General features: G+C 42.3%; 1 protein-coding gene across 5 annotated transcripts in view; it reads left to right on the top strand.

Annotated features, from left to right (window-relative positions):
- EPS8 (EGFR pathway substrate 8, signaling adaptor) overlaps positions 1-14526 on the top strand; it is a 221879-nt gene that overhangs the window by 178741 nt on the left and 28612 nt on the right. For all 5 annotated transcript variants that reach the window (XM_084628824.1, XM_084628823.1, XM_084628826.1 and 2 more), the window contains 3 exons: positions 6016-6050; positions 10548-10659; positions 13028-13171. In XM_084628824.1, coding sequence (XP_084484950.1) covers positions 6016-6050; positions 10548-10659; positions 13028-13171 — 291 coding nt within the window. The remainder of the gene's footprint in view (positions 1-6015; positions 6051-10547; positions 10660-13027; positions 13172-14526) is intronic.

The raw sequence follows: 14526 nt of genomic DNA on the forward strand, positions 1-14526 counted from the left end.
CTCATTTGCCTCCTCCCCTGTCTAGGGGACTCATTCCTCTGGGTCACACTGCAGTCACTCACAGAGAAGGTGCAGTGAGGTAAATCTAGCCATGTATCAATCAGAGGCCAAGCTAACCTCCTCGTTCCAATAAGAACAATAACTTAGGTGCACCATTTCTTATTGGAACCCTCCGTGAAGTCCTGCCTGAAATACTCCTTGATGTAAAGACACCCCCTTTGTTGATTTTAGCTCCTTGAAGCCAACCCTGTAAGCCGTGTTGTCAGTCGCCCCTCCCTCCGTCAGAGCAACGGCAGACAATAGTTCTGCGCCTTTTTTCTGTGCGGACGCCATACCAAGGCAAGCATGGAGGCCGCTCAGCTCACTTTTGCAATTAGGAGCACATTAAACACCACACGCATTATCCAGCAGTATATGCAGCACCAGAACCGGGCAAAGCGATACCGGGTGAGGAGGCAACGGCAGCGCAGTCACGTGAGTGATCAGGACATGGACACAGATTTCTCTGAAAGCATAGGCCCTGCCAATGCATGCATCATGGTGCTAATGGGGCAGGTTCATGCTGTGGAACGCGGATTCTGGACTCGGGAAACAAGCACAGACTGGTGGGACCGCATAGTGTTGCAGGTCTGGGACGATTCCCAGTGGCTGCGAAACTTTCGCATGCGTAAGGGCACTTTCATGGAACTTTGTGACTTGCTTTCCCCTGCCCTGAGGCGCATGAATACCAAGATGAGTTGAGATAGCCCTGTGGAAGCGTGCAACGCCAGACAGCTACCGGTCAGTTGGGAATCAATATGGAGTGGGCAAATCTACTGTTGGGGCTGCTGTTAATCAAGTAGCCCCACGCAATCAAAGATCTGCTGATATCAAGGGTAGCGACCCTGGGAAATGTGCAGGTCATAGTGGATGGCTTTGCTGCAATGGGATTCCCTAACTGTGGTGGGGCCATAGACGGAACCCATATCCCTATGTTGGCACCGGAGCACCAAGCCGCCGAGTACATAAACCGCAAGGGGTACTTTTCGATAGTGCTGCAAGCTCTGGTGGATCACAAGGGAAGTTTCACCAACATCAACGTGGGATGGCCGGGAAAGGTACATGACGCTCGCATCTTCAGGAACTCTGGTCTGTTTCAAAAGCTGCAGGAAGGGACTTTATTCCCAGACCAGAAAATAACTGTTGGGGATGTTGAAATGCCTATATGTATCCTTGGGGACCCAGCCTACCCCTTAATGCCATGGCTCATGAAGCCGTACACAGGCAGCCTGGACAGTGGTCAGGAGCTGTTCAACTACAGGCTGAGCAAGTGCAGAATGGTGGTAGAATGTGCATTTGGACGTTTAAAGGCACGCTGGCGCAGTTTACTGACTCGCTTAGACCTCAGCGAAACCAATATTCCCACTGTTATTAGTGCTTGCTGTGTGCTCCACAATATCTGTGAGAGTAAGGGGGAGACGTTTATGGCAGGGTGGGAAGTTGAGGCAAATCGCCTGGCTGCTGGTTACGCGCAGCCAGACACCAGGGCGGTTAGAAGAGCACAGGAGGGCACGGTACGCATCAGAGAAGCTTTGAAAACCAGTTTCATGACTGGACAGGCTACGGTGTGAAAGTTCTGTTTGTTTCTCCTTGATGAAACCCCCCGCCCCTTGGTTCACTCTACTTCCCTGTAAGCTAACCACCCTCCCCTCCTCCCTTCAATCACCGCTTGCAGAAGCAATAAAGTCATTGTTGCTTCACATTCATGCATTCTTTATTCATTGATCACACAAATAGGGGGATGACTACCAAGGTAGCCCAGGAGGGGTGGTGGAGGAGGGAAGGAAAATGCCACACAGCACTTTAAGCACAGCACTTTAAAAGTTTACAACTTTAAAATTTATTGAATGACAGCCTTCTTTTTTTGGGGCAATCCTCTGTGGTGGAGTGGCTGGTTGGCCGGAGGCCCCCCCACCACGTTCTTGGGCGTCTGGGTGTGGACGCTATGGAACTTGGGGAGGAGGGCAGTTGGTTTCAGAGGGGCTGCAGTGGCAGACTGTGCTCCAGCTGCCTTTGCTGCAGCTCAACCATACACTGGAGCATACTGGTTTCGTCCTCCAGCAGCTTCAGCATTGAATCCTGCCTCCTCTCATCACGCTGCCGCCACATTTGAGCTTCAGCCCTCTCTTCAGCCCGCCACTTACTCTCTTCAGCCCGCCACCTCTCCTCCCGGTCATTTTGTGCTTTCCTGCACTCTGACATTATTTGCCTCCACGCATTCGTCTGTGCTCTGTCAGTGTGGGAGGACAGCATGAGCTCGGAGAACATTTCATCGCGAGTGTGTTTTTTTTTTCTTTCTAAGCTTCACTAGCCTCTGGGAAGCAGAAGATCTGTGATCATTGAAACACATGCTGCTGGTGGAGAATAAAAAAGGGACAGCGGTATTTAAAAAGACACATTTTATAAAACAGTGGCTACACCCTTTCAGGGTAAACCTTGCTGTTAACATTACATACATAGCACATGTGCTTTCGTTACAAGGTTCATTTTGCCTCCCCCCACCGCGTGGCTACCCCCTCAACCCTCCCCGTGGCTAACAGCGGGGAACATTTCTGTTTAGCCACAGGCAAACAGCCCAGCAGGAATGGGCTCCTCTGAGTGTCCCCTGAAGAAAAGCACTCTATTTCAACCAGGTGACCATGAATTATGTCTCACTCTCCTGAGGATAACACAGAGAGATAAAAAACAGACGTTGTTTGAATGCCAGCAAACATACACTGCAATGCTTTGTTCTACAATGATTCCCGAGTACGTGTTACTGGCCTGGTGTGGTAAAGTGTCCTACCATGAAGGATGCAATAAGGCTGCCCTCCCCAGAAACCTTTTGCAAAGGCTTTGGGAGTACATCCAGAAGAACCGCGAATGCCAGGGCAAAGTAATCCTTTCACATGCTTGCTTTTAAACCATGTATAGTATTTTAAAAGGTACACTCACCAGAGGTCCCTTCTCCGCCTGATGGGTCCAGGAGGCAGCCTTGGGTGGGTTCAGGGGGTACTGGCTCCAGGTCCAGGGTGAGAAACAGTTCCTGGCTGTCGGGAAAACCGGTTTCTCCGCTTGCTTGCTGTGAGCTATCTACAACCTCATCATCATCATCATCATCTTCTTCGTGCCCAAAACCTGCTTCCATATTGCCTCCCATCTACATTGAAGGAGTCAAACAACACGGCTGGGGTAGTGGTGGCTGAACCCCCTAAAATGGCACGCAGCTCATCATAGAAGGGGCATGTTTGGGGCTCTGACCCGGAGCGGCCGTTCGCCTCTCTGGTTTTCTGGTAGGCTTGCCTCAGCTCCTTCAGGTTCACGCGGCACTGCTTCGGGTCCCTGTTATGGCCTCTGTCCGTCATGCCCTGGGAGATTTTGACAAAGGTTTTGGCATTTCGAAAACTGGAACGGAGTTCTGATAGCACGGATTCCTCTCCCCAAACAGCGATCAGATCCCGTACCTCCCGTTTAGTCCATGCTGGAGCTCTTTTGCGATTCTGGGACTCCATCATGGTCACCTCTGCTGATGAGCTCTGCATGGTCACCTGCAGCTTGCCACGCTGGCCAAACAGGAAATGAGATTCACAAGTTCGCGGTTCTTTTCCTGTCTACCTGGCCAGTGCATCTGAGTTGAGAGTGCTGTCCAGAGCGGTCACAATGGAGCACTCTGGGATAGCTCCCGGAGGCCAATACCCTCGAATTGTGTCCACAGTACCCAAATTCGACCCGGCAAGACCGATTTAAGCGCTAATCCACTTGTCAGGGGTGGAGTAAGGAAATCGATTTTAAGAGCCCTTTAAGTTGAAAAAAAGGGCTTCATCTTGCGGACGGGTGCAGGTTTACATCGATTTAATGCTGCTAAATTCGACCTAAAGTCCTAGTGTAGACCAGGGCTTAATACTTATGAAGTGCTTTAGGGTTCTCAGACGAATGATACGATGAAGGGCCAAATGTTGTTTGTGTATACTATAAAGACAATATAGAAGGTGATACCTAAATGCTGCCTTAATAACCAGTTATCTGTTTTGCTGAATGGTTATACTTGACAATAGCAGAAGAGAAAAATCAGATGGGACATGATGGTGAAAATATGTATTTTCCTATCAGTATCTCCCTGAAGTGCATCCATTTTTCTTCATTTTATGTCACTCTTACCAGGTAGTCCGCTGGTAATTGGAGCAATATGTGAGCTCTCCCCCTTTTCATGACAAGAGATCCCATTAACAATCACTGACACTGATCCATTGTTAGGCAGGTACCAGCATAACACAGCTCAAACCTCATCCGCCTGGGGTTCCTTTCTTCCTACAGGGCATCCTTTTCCAAAAAAAAATGCTACTCAGTGTTAAATAATGATATGATTGCTGCTCCCATGGTTACAGCTCCTAACCTTTGCAACTAGGGATTGATCTGGTGTCAAGCAACGTGGATCAGAGATTGATTCATGAGAACGTTTCCCATCCCTGAATTTTAAGATACAGTTGTATACACTGTGTTTCCACTGAAAGGGTTGCATGTGCAGTCAGTTCAATAATAATTATTTCAAATGAGAAACTATGATGGAAACGCTATAGATTTGCATATGATTGTTGCTGTGCTGTTAGGCTCTTTTCCTTGGATTGTGAATTTTGGGGGGCAGGGACTGTTTTCCTCTGCCCTTATGTAGCACAGATCACAGAGGGGAGCCAATCTTGATTGGAGTCCATGGGGGCTACCACAACACAAATAATTTTGTCTGTGAACTAAGGTGACTTACTATTTCCCAGTTTCTTGCATACATACTCTAAGCCATGGAACACTTGATGGTGTTTCTAGGTTTTTGTAATATTGCTGTTACTCTACAAACATTTTCAAATTTTGGTGATGATAATACTTACCTACTTCAGAGGGGTATTGTGAGGAATTTGTCAGAAGGAGAAAACTGAGGCGCAGACAGGGTATGTGATTTGCCCAAAGTCACATAGCAAGTAACAATCAGAGCCAGGCTCAGATTTTTGGCAGCTCCTGGCTCCCAAGTTTGTACTCGGTTCACTAGACTCTGCTACTTTATCAGTGCCATATTAGTTTGTTTTGATGGTAGCAGGAGGAAGGGAGGCCTAAAATAAGTGGCTTCAACTGCCTACATGTAAGAATCCCCAGAAATTAACTCCTTAGTGTATAGCTCTGCTTTTTGGAACTGGGTGATGGTATAATTATATTAACAGCATTAAAAATATCATCATTGGATGTACATTGGGTTATTGGCATGTATACAGTGGCAGCCATTCAACAAGACCACCTAGACCCTCCAAATGTACTTTTCAGTCTTCAGCAAAGATTTTAATATTTCTATATGCTGTTGACACATTCACATAAAATTGATTTATTTAAATCCTGAATCTGCCACCCCTACTCCCATTGGGTAGTACCTTTCTGTCTACACAGCTCTACTGACTTCATTAGGATACTTGCAGAGCAAGGTATTACTCAATGTAAGGGTGGCAGAACTGGGACCTTAGAGAATAAGATTATGTACTCCTAAAATAAGGTAATGTTACTGAATAGCTCTTATTCCAGACACATACTCAGCATTGTGTGTAGTTTATCTGAGTTAGAACGTCTGCAACCAGAAACAAGGCTTAAAGCCTGATGTAGCTTGTTTTGTTAACATATCCAGTCACTGTGTATAAAACTCAGCTGCTGTAGGGATGTTTAAGTGATAATGTGGATTGTACCCCAAAGAACGGTCTTGATGAAGAATATCAGCTGCACTATTCAAGTAATAGGTTGAGTTAGGATGCAAATTCTTTATTCTCATGCTTCTGATTTCTTTGTTCAAGTATGAAAATGCACAAATAATTAAATTTTCATGTCAGAATAACAAACGCCAGAGAACAAGGGAATGGGAATGCTGACGGAGAACCTACAGGTGTCAGATGATGTTGCTGTAATCAGTTAAATAACTACTGCTGTCTTTGTGTATGACGTTAATCCCTTTTGTTTTCTGTTTTCCAGCATCCCAGTGTCCCAGACTATCCTCCATCTGATGGGTATGCATTCAGTAACACAGTTTACAAAAGAGGGCCTCTGCTGGACCAGGGGGCAGCTGTTGCTGCCTTTAAACAAACTGTTAGCCGACATGTAGATAGGTAACACTGAATGGACATCATGTATAGAGCTGTGGATAACTGTCCCAATTTATCACTATTGGGGTGGAGGTGTCTCTGTTTGTTCTTCTATTTCTATGTCCGGAGTGTGCGTCATTTCCTAAAGGAGAAAGTCCTCCTTGTAATATGGTGCTTGGCTTGACTTTATTTAGTGCTGATTATATAAAGCTCCTTTAGAGTACTCTCTGCATGAGCACCCATTTAAAGTCCCCTTTGTATACACTGTTAAATGGGTGCTTCTGTCAAAAGCAATAAATTAATGGAAGTGGAATTCTGAGCGTTATCAGACTGAATCAGAACACAGGATCTTTTAATATGGACATAACATAACCTATTTTTGGTTTGTTTCCAAATGTAGAATGCCATTTACTCTTTTTGGAAATACAAAGAATTGCTTTGCCATTCCTTGGAATTTTTTGTTACTCCCCCACTCCACCCCCAGTTTTGATTCTTAACACCCATGTTTAGAATAGGAATCAAATCTTTCTTTTCCCTGTGCTCAGTGTGGAATTATACATACAGCTCTGAAATTGTAACAAGTGGTGACCAAGCACAGTGTAAGGGAGTGTTTTTGCACAAAGGAGCTATTCCCTTCCCATCCCTTCAGCTTTGTCTGAGTAGATTACAATCAGCACCTTGGATATGTGATGTTGGGTTCTCCAGTTAGACCGTGTCTGTATGGGAAGGTTATACTGGTAGAAGTGAAGGTGTAAATGTAAACAAATAGTTATATATATATATATATATAGTCCAACTATACATAAATATAGTCAAACGTAGACACTCATTCCTCTACAAAAGTGCATTATTTTTGGTTTAGCTTATGTTACTTGGGAAGAGGTTTAAGCTAAGTGGAAAAAAGTCACTCTTCTCCAGAATAAAAATGCCCACACAGTGGGATTGTAAAGGGAAGGGTAAATCCCTCCTGGCCAGAGGAAAAACTCCTCTCACCTGTAAAGGGTTAAGAAGCTAAAGGTAACCTCGCTGGCACCTGACCAAAATGACCAATGAGGAGACAAGATACTTTCAAAAGCTGGGAGAAGGGAGAGAAACAAAGGGTCTGTGTGTCTGTCTTTATGCTGCCTTTGTCGGGGATAGACCAGGAATGGAGTCTTAGAACTTTTAGTAAGTAAGCTAGCTAGGTATGTGTTAGATTATGATTTCTTTAAATGGTGGAGAAAAGAATTGTGCTGAATAGAATAACTATTTCTGTCTGTGTATCTTTTTTGTAACTTAAGGTTTTGCCTAGAGGGGTTCTCTATGTTTTGAATCTAATTACCCTGTAAGGTATCTACCATCCTGATTTTACAGGGGGGATTTCTTTATTTCTATTTACTTCTATTTCTATTAAAAGTCTTCTTGTAAGAAAACTGAATGCTTTTTCATTGTTCTCAGATCCAAGGGTTTGGGTCTGTGGTCACCTATGCAAGTTGGTGAGGCTTTTTATCCAACATTTCCCAGGAAAGGGGGGGTGCAAGTGTTGGGAGGATTGTTCATTGTTCTTAAGATCCAAGGGTCTGGGTCTGTAGTCACCTAGGCAAATTGGTGAGGCTTTTTACCAAACCTTGTCCAGAAAGTGGGGTGCAAGGTTTTGGGAAGTATTTTGGGGGGGAAGACGTGTCCAAACAGCTCTTCCCCAGTAACCAGTATTTGTTTGGTGGTGGTAGCAGCCAATCCAAGGACAAAGGGTGGAATATTTTGTACCTTGGGGAAGTTTTGACCTAAGCTGGTAAAGATAAGCTTAGGAGGTTTTTCATGCAGGTCCCCACATCTGTACCCTAGAGTTCAGAGTGGGGGAGGAACCTTGACATACTGGTACAACTATATATTTGATACCATTTTCCTGTGTAGACAAGGTCTTAGCTCTGTGTGTGTGTGTGGAGGGGGGATGGTGGCAGAATTCTTATAACTGTTGTGTTAACTGGCTGAATTCAAAATTATGTGCTGAAGCAATTGTGGAGAGGTGGGAGAGCTTAAGTGGAAGGGGGAAGGGTAGCCTTGAGAAGAAGAAAACAAACTGCCCATTTCAGTTACAGGTTGCGTATCCTTAGCTACTTCTAACTCGCTTTTTATCGATAGAAGCTAAATTGGTAATTTTTCAGCACTTCAAAGTTAGTTTTTGTAACGGAAGGCGAGTGGATAGTGGCTGCCGGACCACAAACTGCTGCTGTAAACTTCTTTGACAAAGAAGGGTTCCATGTAATCCCCTATTTAAAAAAAGAAAAGAGAGAGAAAGGGAGAAGGTCGCTTAAATTGAATGAGCCAACTAACGGGCTAATTCACTAACGGGCTAGGGTGTGCAATGGGAGGCTACTAACATACGCTTCTTGGTGGTGGAAGGCAGTTGACTTTTGATCTCACAGTACATCAGTAGTGGACACCTGGGATGCATGGTTTACATCATCACTCTGACACAGAATGACTAGTGACTATGCTTTCTAATGAAGTTGTGTGGTGTTTCAGCATACATGTAAATCCAGCTCCAAGAGCCTCCCAGTCTACTTGTGCTTGATTGTGCTTTCTGGGATACTATGTTACAAATATTGATGCAAAAAATAAGCTTATTTTTTGCACCAACATTTGTAACATAGTATCTCAGAAAGCCTTGCAACCGCAGCCTACATAGGAAAATGCAAGTTGATTATAACTACATCGTATCTAATTGGTAATGTGGTGGAGCCTCAGTGAAGGTGCATGTGCAGTGGGCAGGTTTCACAGGGAATCATCAAGCATAAATAGAGTGGGAGGATCCTGGAGCTAGATTTGAAAGGTGGGATTTTCACTGGCCTTTCTCTGCTCAAGGAAATTTACCACTCGTTTCAACAGGAGCAGAGTTAAAGCTGAACTGAAAGCTTTTGAAAATCCCACCTGGATTTTTTTTTTCTATTGGGAGAGTAATTGGAGCGAGGGTTAGAAACTGCAGATAGGGGGATGAGTTTGAAAAGGCAGCACAAAAATGTGTAAGGACTATCAGGAGGGCATTAGTCATTCAATGAAATGACAAGAAGGCAATCAGAAACTGTAAACCAATAAGGTGGCTTAAAAGTGAGTACAAAATAGGCAAAACTGGGATTGCTATCCTCTCCTTTGACATTGTAATGACTAAATTATGGTTATGGGTATGAACATTGTTCATATCATGTTTTCCTTTCCTCCCTTACATGTGCTAATTGCTTTCAGTGTATTGTTTTTTCTTTCAAACCTATATATAGATTTACAATCTAAATATGACTATGCCTTTGTTCTGCTCTTCAAGTAAAGTGAGACAGTTCTCCACAGCCAAAAATAGCTAGGTAACTACTGGAGTACTCAAGGATGTACTTGGGATCAGTAGTTACAATCAGCAAACTGCCAACAGTAAAAATTCATTTACCTCTCCATGGTGTGATGTTATGTCCAGCATTTCAAAGTCATTATTTGTTTACTGTTTATATTATCCATTAGTTCATTAACTCTTCTACATGGTGGTTTTGATGTGCATGTCATTTGCGTTAGGTGCATATTGCTTTTGTTTCTTTTAGAAGTTTTTTTTTTGGGGGGGGTGAGGGGGTTAGCTTTTGACCTCAAAGACTTGGTTGTACATCTGAGAACCCACTAGCTCACTTTCCAAAAGGAATCTGAACAGATCTTTCCTTGAGGAACGAGAGTGTTGTACTCTGTATTCTTCATCCCACTAAATTTTATATGAATTTTACCTTTAACTGCTCATAAGTCATTTTTAATTCTTGCTTGAGCTAATGACTCTGGGCTATTAGTTTACGTAGTGCTTTATGGACAAATAAGAAAATTTACCTGTGGTGGGCAAGTATTTTTGACATTGGCAATTTAGTTTGATTGGATTTAATGCTGAAAATTATTCATTCTGTCTGCAGTCATGGAGACATTACAAACAAGTAATTTGAAATGTAAATTGTGATGCACTCTAGAGAGTGCAATCTTTCTTTAAGCACATAAGATGCTTTGTAAATTACTACAAATTGTAAACCTTTCCCAATATATCAGTTTGCTTTATTACACAAGACTATTAAATCCAGTATAATCCTTTACAGGAATACAGCTATAAATCGGATGCATTGAATTGATTTACTTTAATGCAGTGACATCTGCTAATCTCTAAATTATTACAGTACTTACTGCAAGTTCTGAGCTAACCATTGTTACCAACTCTTGAGGTCTGTGAAACTCAATTAATACTTTTTGTCTTTTGCTGGCTCGTTAATGTTGTAATGGGTGATTATAGTGTGCATTGGTAAATTCTATGGCAATTAAGTGTCCTAAAATAGATTATCAGGATACAGCTTGCTTAAATGTTTTATTTTTTAAATTGCTTGCTTCTCTTGAAAGTCTAGCAGAATAATGGTTGGGTTGTTTGCTTTGTAGAAATTATGAAGCACACGGTAAGGCACAGCCCAAGAGATATGCCAAATCCAAGTATGACTTTGTGGCAAGAAACCACAGTGAACTTTCTGTCTTGAAGGATGATATTTTAGAGGTAATGTAGTACACAGAAATGAAATTTCTAATACTTCCCAGAACTGATGGTGTCCTCTCTGTGGGCAGTCTGAATGTTTGGGGTGATGACTTCTGACACACTAGTCTGAATTCTTCTGTAGGAATATGGAAAGTTCAGTTATTTTGTATCTTAGTCAAGATGCATGGGGATTCCATGCTGACCTATCACTTGTTGCTATAGACCTCATCTCTTTAATAGTTGGGTGGGATTTCACAGCCTTCTGCAATATGAATTTTAATATTAAAAATCTTTGAATAACAAGTCTAGAGACCCCATTCTTCCAGTCATTGTTCATACACATAGCGAGGGACAGTCTCTCACTTGAAAAGATTACAATCTAAATAGACAAGCCAGGCAAAAGGGGGAAGGAGAAACAGAGGCACAAAGAGATAAAGTTCTTGCCCGAGTTCTTGCATAGCAGTGGCAGAGTCAAACCTGGGACCTCTGACTACCAGCCCAGTTCCCTATTCTTGGAGCAATGCTGTCTCCCCAACTATTTACCTTCCCAAAATGTCATGATATCCTTAGGTTATTACTATCCTTGGCCAGCAGTTTAGAGTGCATATGTTCACCTTTAAGGGTGTGTCCTCTTCTCACACATGTATATCTCTGCTTACTTCCACTATGCCCCTTACATGGGGAATGCCCGATATGAACTGATCTTTAAGATCACTACTCTTTTTTTCTATTCCACATCCCACCTTTGTTAAGTGCCTCAAAGAAACGAAGCGCTTATGGGCTATGTCTGCATTTGGAGCTGGGGTGTGATATTCCCAGTTGGAGTAGACCTACATGTGCGAGCTCGCAAACCGTGTAGCCCCAGTTGCATGGCAGCAGCATGCGCTAGCCACCCAAGTACAAATCTACCAGTATGCAGGACAGCGAACCCATGCCACCACTTGAGGCTGCCTGTGCTGCCATGGCTGTGCGACCGTTGGCACACGAGCTCAGCGAGCGCTTGGATGAGTTATGTCCATTCAAGCCGGGAATCGCACCCTGAGCTTCAAGTGTAGCCGCAGCTACTGAGGGACAGAAAGAGATGGTTGGTACTTCATAATATATAATTTAAAAAAAAATGGTACTTAATCAAATATATTCTTTTTTTATTTATGTCCCTCTCCCTCAAGCCTTCATAGATCACTGGTTAGGCTATAAGGTCTTTTGGGGGAGGAACTTTGTATTTATATCTGTAAGTATAGTGCCAGCTACACTGGCACCTGAGTCCTGAGTTAAACCTCTAAACGCTACTAAGTGTAAATATTAATTATGATGATACAAAGGGTGGTCTACAATAATTTCTTTGAGGCACCAATAAGAGCTGTGTCTTGGCACTATAATCAATTATTTGTATTTCTAAAGTGTTCTCGGCTATTGACTGTGTTGGAAGCATTTGATTTCTGTACTGGTGGGGAGTCTTATTTGCCTCCTGTGGAGATTAGAATAATTCTTTAGCTGAATTGAGCATGAGGGATAATCTATTTCAGGCTTAGCTTAATTAATAAAAGGCAGCATAATGCAGTGAGTTCCCATACCGGCCACCAGAAATCCCCAATTACCCAGCTGCCAACGTTCCATAAATACAATCACCACACACCCAAATAAAACCAAAAAGGAGACAAAAAAGTCTTCTAGTTAGGTCAGAGTGAGTGGACGAACTGGAGGAAGCAGGTGAATTATATTAAAAATGCATTTTCCCTCTATTAAATCTTAATGATCAGTTATAGATGAGATTAAAAAAATACCCTTCAATGTCCTTTTTCTTGTATGATTACTGGTCAGGCATGTGTATTAGAAACACGGACTGTTTAAAAGCAATAAACAACGTATTTCTATATTAATGAAGCAGCTAGATGGGATGATTTCAGATAATGTTTGTTCACTATTCTATGTTTGGGCTACTCCCTGACTGTTGACTGGTATGCATCTAAGATTTGGTTTGGTTAGGTTACTTCTTATGATGTCAGTGTAGAGGTCACCAAACAGTTCGTGCAGCTCTATGATGTTCTGTCCTAAGCAAAATCTGGTGTACAGATTAATTTTTTTATGTTGTTAATCAGGTTGACCTGTAACGGACACAATTTGAGACGGCAGTAGAAACTTTGTGCCCTCTCTCCGGTGATTGCAATCAATCTAATTAAAAAAGAAACAGGGATCATGGAAAGTGGGGAGGGAGCAAAGGCCTGTGATGAGGAAGGAACTAAATCTGACTGAACAACTGACAGTTGCTGGACCAGATCCTGGCAACGACAGGGCTTTGCTTTAAGTGTTGCAATGCAAGCCTCAAAACAAGCCTGACATAAATGTCATTCAACCTTTTAACTTGACTTATTGTATCAAATGATTTCAGATCCTCGATGACCGAAAACAATGGTGGAAAGTTCAAAATAAAAGTGGCCTTGCAGGGTTTGTGCCAAACAACATCTTGGATCCACTGCGACCTCAGGAACCTGGTTTAGGACATTCTGAACCTGCATACAGTCACACCATACAGGTATCCTTTGTTCCTTAGAAAGAAAATCCATTTATATTTTTAATGATGGAGTAGGGTAAGGTGGTTCAAAGCAGAACAACAACAAAAATCTGTAAATTCTACTGCAACCTCAAAATTCCTGTTGGCTCTATATAAGTTGAACTTTATTTCTCTGTTATGTAGAGTCTAAAATAAAAATAAAATTGACAGAATTTATAATAGGTCAAATCTTTTCCTTTGGATCTTCTGTTTCTGTTATCCGATTGACAGACATCAAATATTCGAAACCTAATATGTATGGTGTACATTTATTTTAATTACAAATACCTTTCATATGTTGATAGCTGTTGATGCCAAAGAAGGAGTTTGAATTATTTAAGGTAGGGTTAACTTCATTCCTTCTCAGAGAGTGAATTTTAGCGTATCTTTTAGTTTCTGTCCTTTTTGTGTGTTGTATGTATATCTATTAGTCTATAATATCTACTTCTCTCAATTTTTGAGTGAATAGGTCTAGACCTCTGTGTGGTATTGTGGGTGCCATAGAATCATGTGTTTGCTGTTTGAATTTATGGAGCAATCATTTCTCAACGATAGCCCTAGAGCACCAACAGAAAAATTTGATGCTTGTGTCTAAGCTTTTGGCCTAATTTTGTTTTTCTTTTACATAATGGTGGGTTGAAGTATTTTATCTGCTCGTTATATACATGGAGCACAACCAGAGCCCAATACTGCAATGGTAAATTACCAGGGTTCTTTACATCCATTTAATTACTCATGTGAATAAGGATTTGTAGGATAAGGACCAAATATGTTTTTTTTATACTATCGTAACAGGCCAATGGCTTATATTTAGCTGGAGATACCATATTTTGGGAGAGTTTGTTTTTTCTTTCTGCTGTGTTGGTTCTAGAGATGGGCAAGCCAGTTAAGATAAAGCAGAATTCCCAGCCCTGCCCCTGAACCAAACTTTGATCCAAAATGCAAACCAAACTTCAACTGAAACTTTCTGTGGTTAACCTGTTTCCCCATTATTCATTTCCTTGTACCTCTGCATTTATAGTTTCCAGTTCAAAATAGAGTGCTCATCTACAATTGTTTAGTGTTTGTATTACAGAGGCATCTGGAGGTCCTAATCAAGGCTCTCGTGCTAGGTGCTGTCCACATAAATCACACAAAAGAAAGATGCAGCCTTTTATGCTATTTCTGGCCTGTCTAGGGATACCTGAGCATCTCTCGTGAAACTAGTCTCGTAATATATCCAGGCTAATATTGAAAAACCCAGTACATTCAGATAAAGTACTTGGGATAAGTATCCAAAATTTTGAGCACTCACTTAAACTTGGGACTGATCAGTAATCCATATAAGTCAACGGGAG

The sequence above is a fragment of the Lepidochelys olivacea genome, assembly GCF_965140295.1.
Source record: "Lepidochelys olivacea isolate rLepOli2 genome assembly, chromosome: 1".
NCBI classification, from domain to species: domain Eukaryota; kingdom Metazoa; phylum Chordata; order Testudines; family Cheloniidae; genus Lepidochelys; species Lepidochelys olivacea.